We start from the raw sequence: 13445 nt of genomic DNA, 5'->3' as shown, positions 1-13445 counted from the left end.
TCTCCCGCAGAGGCGGTGCTGGGTGAGGAGCTGAGCGACCTGCTGGGCGCCGCGGAGCCGAGGCGGGCCCCGAGGGACGAGCCAGACGTGAGTACCGGCCGGGGCCGGCGGGAGGCCGGGCTCCCCGCTCCCCCGCCGGCAGTGTGCCCCCACGGGTTAGCTCGGGGGCTGGAGGCGCCGGCGGGGGATCCCCTGGGGAGCAGCGCTGCGGGTTTCTTGGCGGCCGTCTGGCAGGAGGCACTGGAGCGCCCCGGCTCACAGGCCTGCCCCCGTTCGCCCCGACGTTAGCTGTTGAGGTGCAGAGTTGTCCATCTCTTCGTGAACCGTGGGTGTCAGCGCTGGCTGTTTGAAAGCCAGGTTTAAAGGAGAGAGTTTAAGGTGAAAGTGTGAGGTGCCGTGTTCAGGAAAAGCTGTGTTGTCACTGACCCAATGAGAGTGAACTCACTCTGCAAGGCAGGGCTGACATTTCTGGGTTGCATGAAGGGAGAAGGGTGGAGAAGCATGGCTATGTTACATTTGCATCCACCAGTGTTGTACTTTACCATCTTTCTTATGAGCTGGTTTCTTCTTTTCTTGTTTGTTGTAGGATTTTCTCCGAACACCTTTGCTTGCAACCTTATGCATTAATCCCCGTGTCTTTCACTGTCTGATTGTACATACAGCTTTTTCTGTCCTGGGGCATTTGCCTCATGGATTCCCCTCTGTTCTTCCTCCGCCTTCTCTTTGCTCACTGTGTCCTAACCCACCTCGAGGACAACCCCTGGGTTATCCAACATAAACCTTAGGTTCTAGGAGCATTCCTACAGGTGGCGTAGAGCCAGGTGCTGGAGAAGATGTATGAGCTGCTTGATTGTACAAGGGAAAGGTATTGCCCCTCAGTAGGTCGGCATTAGTTACCTGTGCGGAGGCCCTTACTGCACAGCTTGGGCTGTGGTTTTTGGCTGTTCTTCTTATAAGTGTACTCTGATCATCCTTCTCTTTATCCTAGCCTGTAAGTACTAATATCTATATAGCCTGCAGGCTTCCTGAGCCTCCCTTTACAAGGCAAGTTGAGAATGTAAGGAAAGGTATATTTCCAGGATAGTTTTAAGCAAGAAAATCTTTGCTGTGTATTTGTGTAAGTTGGGTATGTGATGTTTGTGTTTTCAACAATGATGATGTTGTCAGTTTATTCAAGTATAGGGAGACCTAGTACATGCTGTTCATCAGATCTTGAGCAAGTCAGTCCTTGTGTGTCTTTTCCTGATAGTAAACTGCTGCTGATGCTGCTTTTGCTTGTAAAGTGCTTTGACATGTCATGATGAAGGGCATTAGATAAATCTTTCAACACAGATGAGGGGGAGGATGGCAACGAGTTGCTGAAATTTATGCTATATGTGCGGTGGTTCAATGACTGGACTTAGAACTTTCATTTTACGAGTTACTGATAACGGTGCAATAATTAGTGATGGTCTTCAAGTGATGTGCTCCTTTCCTACAGTTCTAAGCTTTAAAAGAAGCCTTGTCTTGTGTATTCCAGTTGAGAATTTTCCCCTTAAGGGCTTTTATCTCTGTGAGCCTTAAGGCAACTGAAGTGATGGTTGTGGTTTTTTCTTTCATTTTGTTTTCCAGAGCTGTAAGAATGTGAACACAATGGCTGGTGGTTTCGATGTATATTGTCTTTTTGTATTGTTTCTTTTTCTGAACTGTCATTTCAGGAAAATGATCTCTATAACTTTCATTTTGATTTGGATTTGATGTCTTGGGACTCAGACCTTTGGAATATTACAGGCCATGCTTATACAGGTAATTAACCTTCTGTGTTTTGTAGACGTAACTATTCCCTCCCACCCCACAAGGGTGAGCTGTTACAACTTAAGGATCCTGGTAACTTGCATGACACTCTTTGGTGTCCTGCAGCATTTAGCTCTGTGATGAGAAGTCATGCTGTGTTTCTGTAGGATGGGTACAGCTGGCGAGGACTGCCCCACAAGCTAAACTGTTTAGTGTCTTTAATCTCATGAAGTTTTCCATTCTGCCTTGCTTCAGTAATTAAATAGCTGGTGTAGGGCAGTGTGTTCTTTACTGATCTCCTGTTGCTAAAACCCTGTACAGTAAAATTTCTTTATCTGCCTCTTGCAGATGCAAGTGTGAAGACAGAACCCTTATCACCAGCCACTTCAAATTGTTCGATCCCTTCGCCATCGTCTGTGGACTCTCCGGTGCAGAACGTGCCTGTATGCAGAAACCTCCATGTAACACAGATAGCAGCAGTCATTCAGAACCAGCTGTGACCAGTGATTTACTTGTCTGACCAACTTCATGGCATAAGAGGAAACAGCTTATTTTTCCAGCCTTGCAAAAACAACTTCCCTTCAGTGATGTTTCCTCTCCTCTCCTCCTGTGTCACGTTCTAAAAAGAGCGTGTTCAGTTTTGTTTCCTCGGCTGTATTTGTTAGCCTGGTTGCCGAACAGAATACCTTCTAAAGGCTTTTGAGTCTAGCGGTTGCTGGCCTCTGCCTCCCATTGCCCTGCTGATAGGGAGAAGTATTTGTCTGGTTTTCAGTGGTACTTAGCATTGACCAGAATAAAACCACAGAACAAAACCTTTCTCCTGTTTGCTGCAAGAGCCACACAGGTGTGAGGAAAGGCGGTTATACTCTGAATGGCTAGTAGACACTTTTCTGTATTTCTGAAGCATTAATCTTATGTACTTTCTGTCTGCAGGATGATGTGGACTTCAGCTGTAGCTCCCAGATGTCTCCCATCTCTCTCTACGGCAAGAGTTGCAGGAGCCCTGCATCCCCCGAAGGAGATGGAGGGAAGAAGCCTGCTGTGAGCCTCACTTCTCGGTCTGGTATGAGAGATCAAGTTACTTTGGTTCTGCAGATAGTATTCATGTTGTCTTGCATATGAATGTTTAACTAACAGGCAGTAGTATATCCTGTCATTTCTGACTTGAATTTGTGATCGGCTGTGTCTATTTTTGACAAATATTGTAGTTGAGTAAAAAAACCTCGTGCCGAAAGCCATGTTATTACTGCTTGAATTCTTTATTGTCTGTCTTCTGGTCCAACTCTGACTCTTTTTCCTTTCCTAGCAAATAATTCTGCGAGGACCCTGAAGAGGTGTGGTCAGACAGTGTCCAGGCCTTTGATACAACCCAAACCCCTTTTGCCTGCTGTACCTGAAGCTCAGGCTAACATTGGCATCCCAGCTAAAACCATCATTATTCAGACTGTTCCCGCCCTTGTGCCACTGCCAAAGCATCAGCCAGTCGTTAACATCCAGCCAGCGCCTCCTAAAGGTGGGTGAAGTGTTTTGACTGAGCCAGGTCTTGGGGGTAAGCACTATGTCAGTTTGGGATGGTCACTAGAATGAAGTTAGATTTGGTGGGTGAAAAGGGGAGGGACAGGAGAAAAAAGAGGGGTCCTACATGCTTTGCTGAAAAAGCTTCAGGCTGAGAAGATGGCTTTCTTCTCTCTCATATGATCCTATGAGAAGAGCACTCACCTGGGCATTATGTGGAATGAAAGATAATACAGCAAAAGAGACTGTGCTGAGCACTGACAGTTGTGGAGATAAAACTGCTCATTTGGAAGGATCTCTAGGGACCCTTTGCTCTGCCCTACTTGTGATGGCAAGTGGTGCATGAGGTGATTACAGTGCTATTCTGTCGTAACCAAAGGAAGATCCAGCAGAATCGGGTTAGGATGGTTTGAATGAAGCTTGAAAGCTTGGGAGGAGTGATAAAAGCTTTTTATTTTTTTTTTTACCCACATGAAACTCTGCCGCAGGATGGTGGGAACATGATGGGAACATGAGTTTATGGCTTTTTCTCTCACTAAACAGCATGAAATAGGTTGTTTGTGAAATCTGCTAAAACTTGAGAGCGCCATGTCGGAGGTTAGAAAAGTTGCTCACAGCTACAAGCTGATATTAACCAGAGGCGAGTGATTTCCTGTCCACTGCTAATTCTTCATTCCTCCTGTTACGCTGTAACAGATTTTGGAAGTAGCTTGAGCCTTAATTTCTGAATCCAGAGCATTGTTTCACTCTTCAGTTAAGGCAGTAGGGACATTACTTGCATTGCTGAAATTGTCAGATGCAGTTGCTCGTTTTCACCAGCTGATGGCCGCAGTCTCTTGCGGCTGACTGTACAGGCACCGAGGCATGGAAGCAATAGGAGGTGAATACTTAAGGGCATGTATCTAGAAATTATTGCAGTAGTGAAAAATTGTCTTCATTACTATTTGCTCTTCCATCAGGAGTTAAGCCAAAGCTGGAGACTCTGACATTTGTTACAACATGCCTAAGATTGTTAGACTGCTTAAAACACAGGTCAGCACAGTTAGTGTGACCTAATTCTTATTCCTTTTGATGTTCCAGCTGATAAAATACCATCTGGAATGCGGAATGTTGGGCATATGGATTTTTTGGATATAAGTATAGTGCTGTGAAGATCAGCTTCTCCTTTTCCCTGAAGAAAAGTCAGGAGAGTAGTTTCTGTGAGGCACTATAGAGGAAATACTTTTGGGAAGGTATTTCCATGCCATGTATTTGCTTTAACTGATGGTGCATTTAAAAATTGTATCGTGCCGTTTCTGTAACAAAGACCATAAGGATCTTTTTCGTTAATCAGAATCCCCTGCATGTGACAAGTTGGAGCTACCAGTTTGAAATATGGCATTATCTTCAAAGGAGCATGAGGAATGATATTTTTAGAGTCCCTTTCATAAAAACTTAAAGAAAAAAGTATGATCTTAGAACATCACATACTTTATGCATTAAAAAAAATGGTTGAAATGATCTCAAATTCACCATTTGAGGTTCTTAAGTTAGTACTACCCTATTTATGATGTCTTCAAGATTATCTTGGCAAAAAAGGAGATCTAATCCTGCACCTCATACATAAAAGATCTTGGCACTAGGTAAATTACTTCTTTTTTCACCTTCCAGAAGGTTGGGTAAGTGCTGTAATACATCGTCGTACATTTTGGTTGGAATGCTCGGCTGGAATGTGCAGTTTCTGAAAGCTGGCGAGGTCATCCTGTTACAAAGGATTAGAGACGTTCATGTATTTTCAGACAACAAAACATTACTCAAGCACCTGCTTGAGTTAAATGTAGTTGTTGGACTGAAATTTCTTGGAAGTGACTGTTTTTAATTCCATTTCAAACTCTTGTCAAAATTACCTCATTTTTTCTGCTTGCTTTTCTTTAAGCTCTGTTCAGCTTGTGCGCAAAATTCCTTACATAAGACGTTTTCTTTTAAAAAATTGGTCTTGGTGTGAATTGAGGCTTTAACTTACATTTTGAAAGTGTAACTCGCATTCTTCTTTCTTGTTCATCTTCTTTTTCTGTGCTGTTTCTGAATTGGTTTGTACAGTATGAGTCACTAGGTGAGTTCTTTGAAAGAGTTGCTCCAAGTGCATCAAGTGTTAGCAATACTGAAATGAGTAGTGTTTCTAACAAGTCTTGACTTGTATTAATTTTGAAGAGTTTTTGGGAGAGAGCTTGATTTATTTGATCCCTTTACTATGTGTAGTTTTGGTTTGCAGCATGGATTAAGACTCCTGTAAACTTTTTGAGCTTTTTTTTTCTCATTCCTGTTCTGTGGAATATACTAATGCTGTAGAGTTGGACTTGAGATACACAGTGCGGGGCAGGAGAGGAAGCAAAGCTTTCTGTCTGCCATATCAGTATTCCCCTGCAAACTGGTCATGTACAAATCCGTTTCCTATCGTGCGCTGAGCGCTCCCGTTTGTTCTTGTGTTCTAGGTCAGTCAGTGGTGCTCCCCCAGCCGACTGTGGTGCAGCTCCAGGCTGCTGGGGTGCTTCCAGCCTCCCAGCCCGTCATTGCCGTCTCCGGTGGGACCACGCCGCTTCACAACCACACGGTGAATGCATTGCCTCCAGCTGCTGGAAATGGCTCCACAAGCAGCAAAACACCAGGGACTAAGCCCTTGCTTCAAAGCACCACACCAGCAACGGGGCTGGATGTAAGTTCTGACTGTGTGACGACAGCTAATAACCAAAGCTTGGAAACAGTTTTTCGTTACCTGCATGTCGGCTATAATGGGAGAACCAGGTCACTAGAGTCTCAGGAAGACAGAGCTTGGGTTTGTCTGGTAGGGTCTCTAACAGCAAACAGGGAATTCGGCAGCTTGGCAAAGAACAGGGAGGAATAGTTTGATATTTGCTGGCCTGCCTGGAGTTGCAGACCAGGTATGCAAGCGTTGTGGCAGAAGACAGTCTTGATCTATTTTTTTTTCCTTTGCTTGTCTTCTCAACTGCAAGCTCTCGATGGCTGGAGCTCTCTTACATACAGGAAGATTTGATATGTCTGACTTTTAGTGCTAAACCATTTTCGTAATCCATATAATAATAACTGCTTTGGAAGTAGATGAATTGGAAATGTCGCCAGTAGACCTGATTCTTTTTCCATCCCCTTTATCTGTCCAGATTTTACTCATGAATTTTAGAAACCTCAGGTACTGAGTTTCATATGATCCTAATCTCTTCAGGCTCCCCTTTGATCATGTACTGAATGAGTAGAAAAGGAGTAAGATCTCAACAGTCACTGCACAAATAAGTAGGTTTTTCCACAGTGGCTCACAGTAAGCAGTAGGTGTAAACAGAAACAGCTTTTGAGATGTGGGTTTTTTTTTTTTTTCCCCTTCAGCTTTGACATCTTAACTTGCTGTCAAGCTGGGTGTTAACTTGATTCAGTTCCTATTAGTTTGGAGCTGCTTTGGTTGCATTTTGTTGTCCAAAGGAAGCCATGGTTTTGGAAAGTACCAAAGCTTCTTGTTTTGTGGCTTTTAAACTCTCAGGGTGTCATTCACCAGTGTGGTACTCCAAGCACAGTTGTCATGAGCTGAGGGTCCTATCGCATCCCTCAGTGTGAGGGGAGAAAACACTGGTGTCCGTTCGCGTGGAATTTTGCAGTATAGTTACCTGCTTATTAGCGGTGCAGGACACTGTTTCCAAAGGTACGTGCCTTCTGGCCTCTTTGGAGGGATGTTGTTGTACAGTTCCCTAGGGTCCAAGAATTGCCACTCCTGCCTGATGTAAATTTTTCCTCACTGTCTGCGTTTGTGTGTGGGCTGCATTTTTAAAAGAAAAAATTTTTGCTACAAATAATTCAGCAGCCAAACTGCAACGGAAACATAATGTTGAATTTGCAAGAAGCTGACAAAGGTCATTCAGTAGACAGACCAGTTGAGAACGCTACATTTTAAAATGATAATTGCCTGCCATGCAAAACCAAACTCGAGAGACCTGTCATTAGATTTGTGACTCCCTGTAATGAGGACTAGCATGGCATCTTGCCACTGTCTGAATATAAGGTTTAATTGACAAAACCCTCTTATTGTCATCACACTTCATGTACAGTAGCGTATGGGTAGCTGGGGTAATGAATAGCTGTTTGTTTTGAACGATGGTCGTGTTTAGGGAGGCAGTTTTAAGACTTGGTATCGGCCTAAATGCTGTCCATCTTACCTGTGTTTATTGAAAAAAAAAAAAAAAAAAACCAACAGTTGCAACTGCTCTTTGGCACATACTGTGAAGTAGCACTTTGAAAAAGAACAAATGGTTTGGGATACAGCTGGTGCCGGCAGGGGTTAAAACATCTTGCGACTGCCGTAGATGCCATATGTGGCGCTCAGAGCTGCACAGATGTGGCTGTCATCTGAGCTCTGAAACACGTGTTTTTGTTTGCTAATCTAAGCAGATGTTGCAGGATGAAAAGAAACACTGCAGGACTTTCTTTTGGGCTTAGGAGGGATAAACTGTTAGCTTAACACTCAGCCCTTCCAGTGGGTTAGACCGAGACTGGCTGGTAGCAAGCTGTAGACATGAGGCCCTGCGTTGTGATTGTCCTGATGGCACGCGTCTACGCAGCTTGCCAGCTGTGGGGAAGTGCCAGGCTCTCCGTGCCGTCACCCTTCAGTAGGAAACTGGTGAAGAACTTTCCAGGAGAATGTGGGACAAACGAAACGCTGCCTAAGCAAGCTGCTGTTCCAGTTGAAGGAAAGAGGCTCTGAACTAAAACGTAGATTGCCTTTCCTGTTGCAATTAAATGATATGAGGACATAAATGGTAGGTGGGCGGGGGCATCCAGTTTAGTTGTGTCCTTATAGGGCCTTTCTCTCATGTTTCCAATCTGTAGCAAGAAAGGATTTAATTCTGCCTCCCAGTTCTGTTGATGGAAAAAAAAAATACTGAAAATTTAGAAAAAAATAGATCACACAAAATTACTTCAACTTAAGTGTGGATTTCTGTTACAGAATCCTGTGCTGTACATTGGGTAATTTTCGTATGAAATAAACTCATTAGTCGAGTTGTGTTCTATTGAGTAAGAGATGAAATAACCCCAGATCTTTCATATGAACAGAAAAAACACTTGCATAGGTTTTGTATTCCTGCACTTAAGATACATCTTCGAAGACAGCAGCTTTCGTTAGCTGAGGTAAGAAGCCAGACAATGTAAAGTTCAAATGGTTTGTACTTTCAGCTCCTTAACTTTGCCGGTGTGTGTACCAAAAACTGCGGAGTGTGAGAGACAGTCTTGCTGCATTGTGCTGGAAATGCAGCTTGCGTTGGAATGGAGGTTAAATTTTTCTCAGAAATGAGTTTTCTTTGGAAGACTAAATTGAGGTAGCAGTGTTTGTTTGTAAAGTGCATGACACTTTGTAAAGATGTGGAAGACAGAAGACAATCTGAATCTAATTAGTGCTGTTTGAAGCAAGGTTTTGCAATGAACCCTTCACTTCTCCCTATTTACAACATCTTTTGTGTGTGTGTGTTAGTGGTGGTGTAGGTTTTAAAACTGGGAGGCAAAAGTTGCATCACTGATTAATGTTTCACTTTAATTCCAACGTCTTCCCTTTGTGGTCTGTGTTTCCTGAGAACCAGAAGTTACTATCTTGAGTGATAAATTAATACAATACCACCTACAAAGAGGGAGGCTGCAAAAGAAGTTAGCAGAGGTGTTTGCTGTGTTTAATCTTTGTTCAGCACTTGCACAAAGCAATGTTGCTCAAGCAGTCTGACATTGTGAATTGGTTCCTCTGTCTCTTCTCATTATCAAAATGCTCAAGCAAGGGGCATGTTTGTCTTGATGCAGAGACAGCTATGTAATGCTTAGTGCCATACTGTTTCCAAGTTCAAGCATTTTTGCACTATTTCACACACACACAACTCTTTCTGTTTACTGCATCAGATTTAGGTAGGATCAGGTGTGCGGTTGTGGGTTCTTCCCCAAGAAAAACCAGGCATGGACCTTAAGCTGTTTTAAAGATTGTTAATTAAAACAAAATAACTCAAGAACAAGAATAGTTGGATTTAATTTAAGCAGCCTTCAGAATATAGTCAAAGTGAAACTGGCATGGTGTAGATTGAAATGCAGTTATTGCCCAGAGAACCTTGAATCGGACTGGGGAGAGCCGCTATTCCCAACAGCGTCTGAAGAACACTGAATAAAGGAGGGCAGTCTAGCTAAATACCCTCTGAAATGTAGCTGGTAGTGTCTGAAACAGCGATTGAGTACCTTAGGATGTACTCCTAGTGTACAAACACTGCACTGGTGCTTTAACTCCATGTTTTCCCCAAGGAAGCAGGTAGATTTGCCAGAGGTTCCAGACATGTAATCAAGAGCTGTCCAGTAGTGAATAATCCTGAGCGGATGTGCAAACAGGAATGGGTGTAAACAATTGGTCTTCTTTGTTTGACTTCATGATGCAAAACCTCTTTTTAAAAAGAGGAATGTAGCTACTTGTTTGGAATATCACACGACTGAAGCCAAAGCTGATGCATGAATACATTCCTTATTATTTCATCTCTGGACAGTTGAAGTGATCCTGGCCTCAAATTCATGTGTTCTAAACACTGCAGTCCTTGACTAGTCTGACTCTTTTTTTTTTTTTTTTTTTTTTTTTTTCCCCCAAAGTTTTTATATGTCTGAAGAAGTTTTCTTATGTGAAGTGTTGCAGTACTTAAACAATTCAAGACAAAGCTTAGTGTTAATGGAGATATGCTAAAATCTTTTCCTTCTCCACTCTCTGCTAAAGAGAGAAACTGGACCAAGTACAAGCAGCCTCACTTTCACAGACTTGTGTTGGTGCAGCAGACTAGACGTATAATAAATGATCTTTACGGAAAGCAACTAGATCAACATGGAGAGAGCCCAAAATGTTAATGCACTGTAACGTGTTTCCTTATTCTTTGTCACCAGACGGCAGTATCCTGAAGAAGAATGACTTCTCCAAACAGCCCGTAGCCAATTTTTCTTGCAGACACCGCAGCCTTAGAGCAACATGTCTGCGTGTGGGTATATGCAGGGAGAGAGTCGGAAAGCTGTGGTTAAGGTTCTTTAAGCAGCCAGACCTTAGCTGCAGCACACTATCTGAGTTCCTTAGTGTTACTATTCTGTGACTTACTTATTTTTTCCTAGACTGATGCTTCTAAAATAGTTACCTTTTTTTCTTTAGCTTTCATGCTCTAATAGATACAGGTTACTCCAGTACATATGTTGGTAGCTACTGGAGGATATTCAGGTCTGTGTGAGGTGAGCATTCAGTTCTCTTTCAATGTAAACATCATTAAGGGACATCCTGTTGTAGCATAGTAATGTGGTGGAAGTCTTCTGTTTTTAATAAAAAGAGAGTTGCAGTTGCTAATCTGTCAGGGAAAGGAAATCAACAGAGTAGTGTTTAAATTCAGCATTTCAAATAGTTTTGTATAGCTCTGCAGTATTGATCGTAGTTATCCTTGTCAGCAGCAAGAAGCTTTCAGGCTAGGTCGTCCCACTCAGTGCAAACCACAAAATGAGTAAGTGGTAAAAGATGATAGACTGTTCCTGTCAAAAAATCAGAGTCATCAAGACTGTTGGAGGATGGGGAGGGGTTACTTTGAACTGTCCCAGTCTGGTCTTGCAGATTGAGTGCGTACTAGTGGTTGGAGTGAATTATGTGCCCTCCTGGGATATATTTGCTGGTTTAGCTTCATCCAGAAGGAATCCACTGTGTGTGCTCTGTCGGAGACTGTTCTGTGATGTGAAACAAAGCGTATTAAGTGGGACAATCAGGAAATGTGCATCAAAGCCACGCTCCTGATCTGAATTAAAGTGCTATTATAGATGCAACCAGAGACTGCATTTAAAATGTCCTGTAAGTGCTTGATACACATAGAATATGTAACCTGGGGTCAGCAACAGTGTTGAAAATCTCAAAAACTATATAGCAGAGCTGGAAAAGTTACAGAAACAGGTGTTCAATGTGGACATGGCTTCCATACAGGACAGACTAAAAAACCGTAGGACCTTCCAGTTAATAAAACAGATACAGATTGTAGCCTGTAAAATGGTGTATGGTAAAGTGAAGGTGAAAGACATTCTTGCTACCTTGCAGACCTGTAGATATGTATTTTCTATCTTTGTGATTTGATTCATCAAACTGCTGCTTGAGCATATGTTTTGTGTCCCCTACACATAGAAGGTTGAGAATGCAGGAGAAAACAGACAGTGCAGGACCTATTTTTTCATTATCCATGAGCTGTAACTCTTGGAGGTGTCCCGTGATTCCTGGTTGCCTCTGTGCTGAACATACCAGGTCATTTGAAGCAGAGTGCAAGGAGCTATCTGTGCAGACTTTTGACAAAGTAGAGGAGCAGAAGTTTTGCATGCAATAGAGGCGCTTTCAACTTGTGGATTGTTAACAGGCCTCTGCATTGTCTGTACAGGTCAATCTCTTGAGAAGGCAGCAGCGCATGATCAAAAACCGGGAGTCAGCCTTTCAGTCACGGAAGAAAAAAAAAGAATACATGTTGGGACTGGAAGCGAGGCTGGAGGCAGCCTTGTTGGAGAATGAGAAACTCAAGAAAGAAAACAGCACACTGAAGAGGCAGCTGGATGAAGTAGTGTTAGAGGTAAGAGAATGTGATGAAGATCTGACTCTATATAATAAATACAGTTGCTCAGGTGGAAGGCACTGGAACAGAATCATGGAAATGTTGACTGGAAGACCTTTGGGGGTTTCTAGCCCAGCCTCCCACTCCAAGCAGGACTTTCACCAACTCTAGGTCAGGACAGCTGTCACGTTATGTAGTTGACTTTTAGTTCTTTTTTTCATGGTGTACTGAGAGGATAGACTGGGTAGAATCTGAATAAAATGTACAAACAAAAGAGTTTAATTTTTAAGTAGTCCTGGTGTGTATTCATACATAGGTAGGCAAATATAAATCTAAAAAGCAAGCATAATTTGATGTATTTAGCTTCTGATATACGTTTGCCTGTCTCTGCCCCTTTTTGGTTGCACGTGTTCTCTGTTTTCTCCCGTCTAGAACCAGAAGCTCAAAGTATCATCTCCAAAGAGAAGGACCCTGTGTGTGATGGTGATACTGGCTTTCATAATGTTGAATTATGGTCCCTTGAGGTAAGCTGCCTAGGAGTTTCTCTTTGCATAGCAAGTTTGCTGTCCTGTGACTTTTGTTTGGAGCTTTAATACAGGCAGTGTTGTGTTTTAAAGCCTTGAGCTTGAAACCTGACTTCTGTCCTTTACTTTCCTTCTGCACACCGGAAGACTCATCTGTGTAGTGGTTCCTCTTTTGGAATCCTTGGCAACAAGAGCTAGATCTTGTACTTTTAATTTCTCCTGGCTTGGCATTTTGTTAATCAGTGCAGCATACAGCAGTTTGTCTGCTCCATTTATACCTGAACAGATTAAAGAGCCATGTTTAGAATCCTTTCACAAAAAAAGTCACAGACTTCGAGAGCTCATCTGCTTGTTTATCCCTCTGCTAATCTCAATAGCTATGAGTTTAAGCTGCTTCTAGTACCCAGTGCAGGAAATCCCACTGTTTGTTCCAGTACTTTGCAGCCTTGACCATTAGATGTGTCTAGCTGCAATCTTTGTTATTACAGTGTAAGCCTTGTATTATTTGTCTTCTAGATCTGATGAAGAGGTGGTTCCCTCTCCTTAATTAGTTGAAGTGATAATCAGAAACCTCTCTTGTTTGAACTCTATCAGTGGGGCATAGGAACCAGAAAGCCGGAAGGAAATGCTGCATTACCTCCCAGACACTTCATAAAGAAATCTGTGGAAGAGAGGAGACTAAAAAGGGATACTTCTTGCACATATCTGCCTATTTAACCTGGCTTCGGCACATAAAGACCTTTTGTATGAAGCCGTTCACTTTTTCAAAAGAGGAGGATATTTAGGGTTTGTATTGGGATTTTTGACATCAGGCAGAAAAATCAACTTCCAGATACTAAGTGATTGAGTTTACATCCCATCTGCATTTGCAAGCATTACCACTCACTTGAGGGACACTTGGTGAGGACTAATAGAACGAGTAATCTTTCTGAAGCTAGGAGAAATTTTAGTTGCCTGCACATTACAGTAAGGAGTTGGAATGCATGGAGCTCTTGTTAGTTTTGAGAGGCTTGGAAACGTACAGGAGATG

General features: G+C 42.7%; 1 protein-coding gene across 4 annotated transcripts in view; it reads left to right on the top strand.

Moving 5' to 3' along the window:
* Positions 1–13445, top strand: part of ATF6 (activating transcription factor 6) — an 81293-nt gene that overhangs the window by 163 nt on the left and 67685 nt on the right. For 3 of the 4 annotated variants that reach the window (XM_086462550.1, XM_086462549.1, XM_086462551.1), the window contains exons 1-8: positions 311–325; positions 1698–1785; positions 2122–2216; positions 2707–2836; positions 3080–3286; positions 5760–5980; positions 11724–11909; positions 12324–12415. In XM_086462550.1, coding sequence (XP_086318676.1) covers positions 1737–1785; positions 2122–2216; positions 2707–2836; positions 3080–3286; positions 5760–5980; positions 11724–11909; positions 12324–12415 — 980 coding nt within the window. In that variant the 5' untranslated portion in view covers positions 311–325; positions 1698–1736. Of the gene's footprint in view, positions 1–10; positions 88–310; positions 326–1697; positions 1786–2121; positions 2217–2706; positions 2837–3079; positions 3287–5759; positions 5981–11723; positions 11910–12323; positions 12416–13445 lie in introns of those variants that run through there. The other variant, XM_086462548.1, reaches the window with a different exon arrangement.

The sequence above is a fragment of the Leptosomus discolor genome, chromosome 3 (genome assembly GCF_034619465.1).
Source record: "Leptosomus discolor isolate bLepDis1 chromosome 3, bLepDis1.hap2, whole genome shotgun sequence".
Classification (NCBI taxonomy): domain Eukaryota; kingdom Metazoa; phylum Chordata; class Aves; order Leptosomiformes; family Leptosomidae; genus Leptosomus; species Leptosomus discolor.
This window is presented reverse-complemented; position numbering and strand designations above follow the sequence as displayed.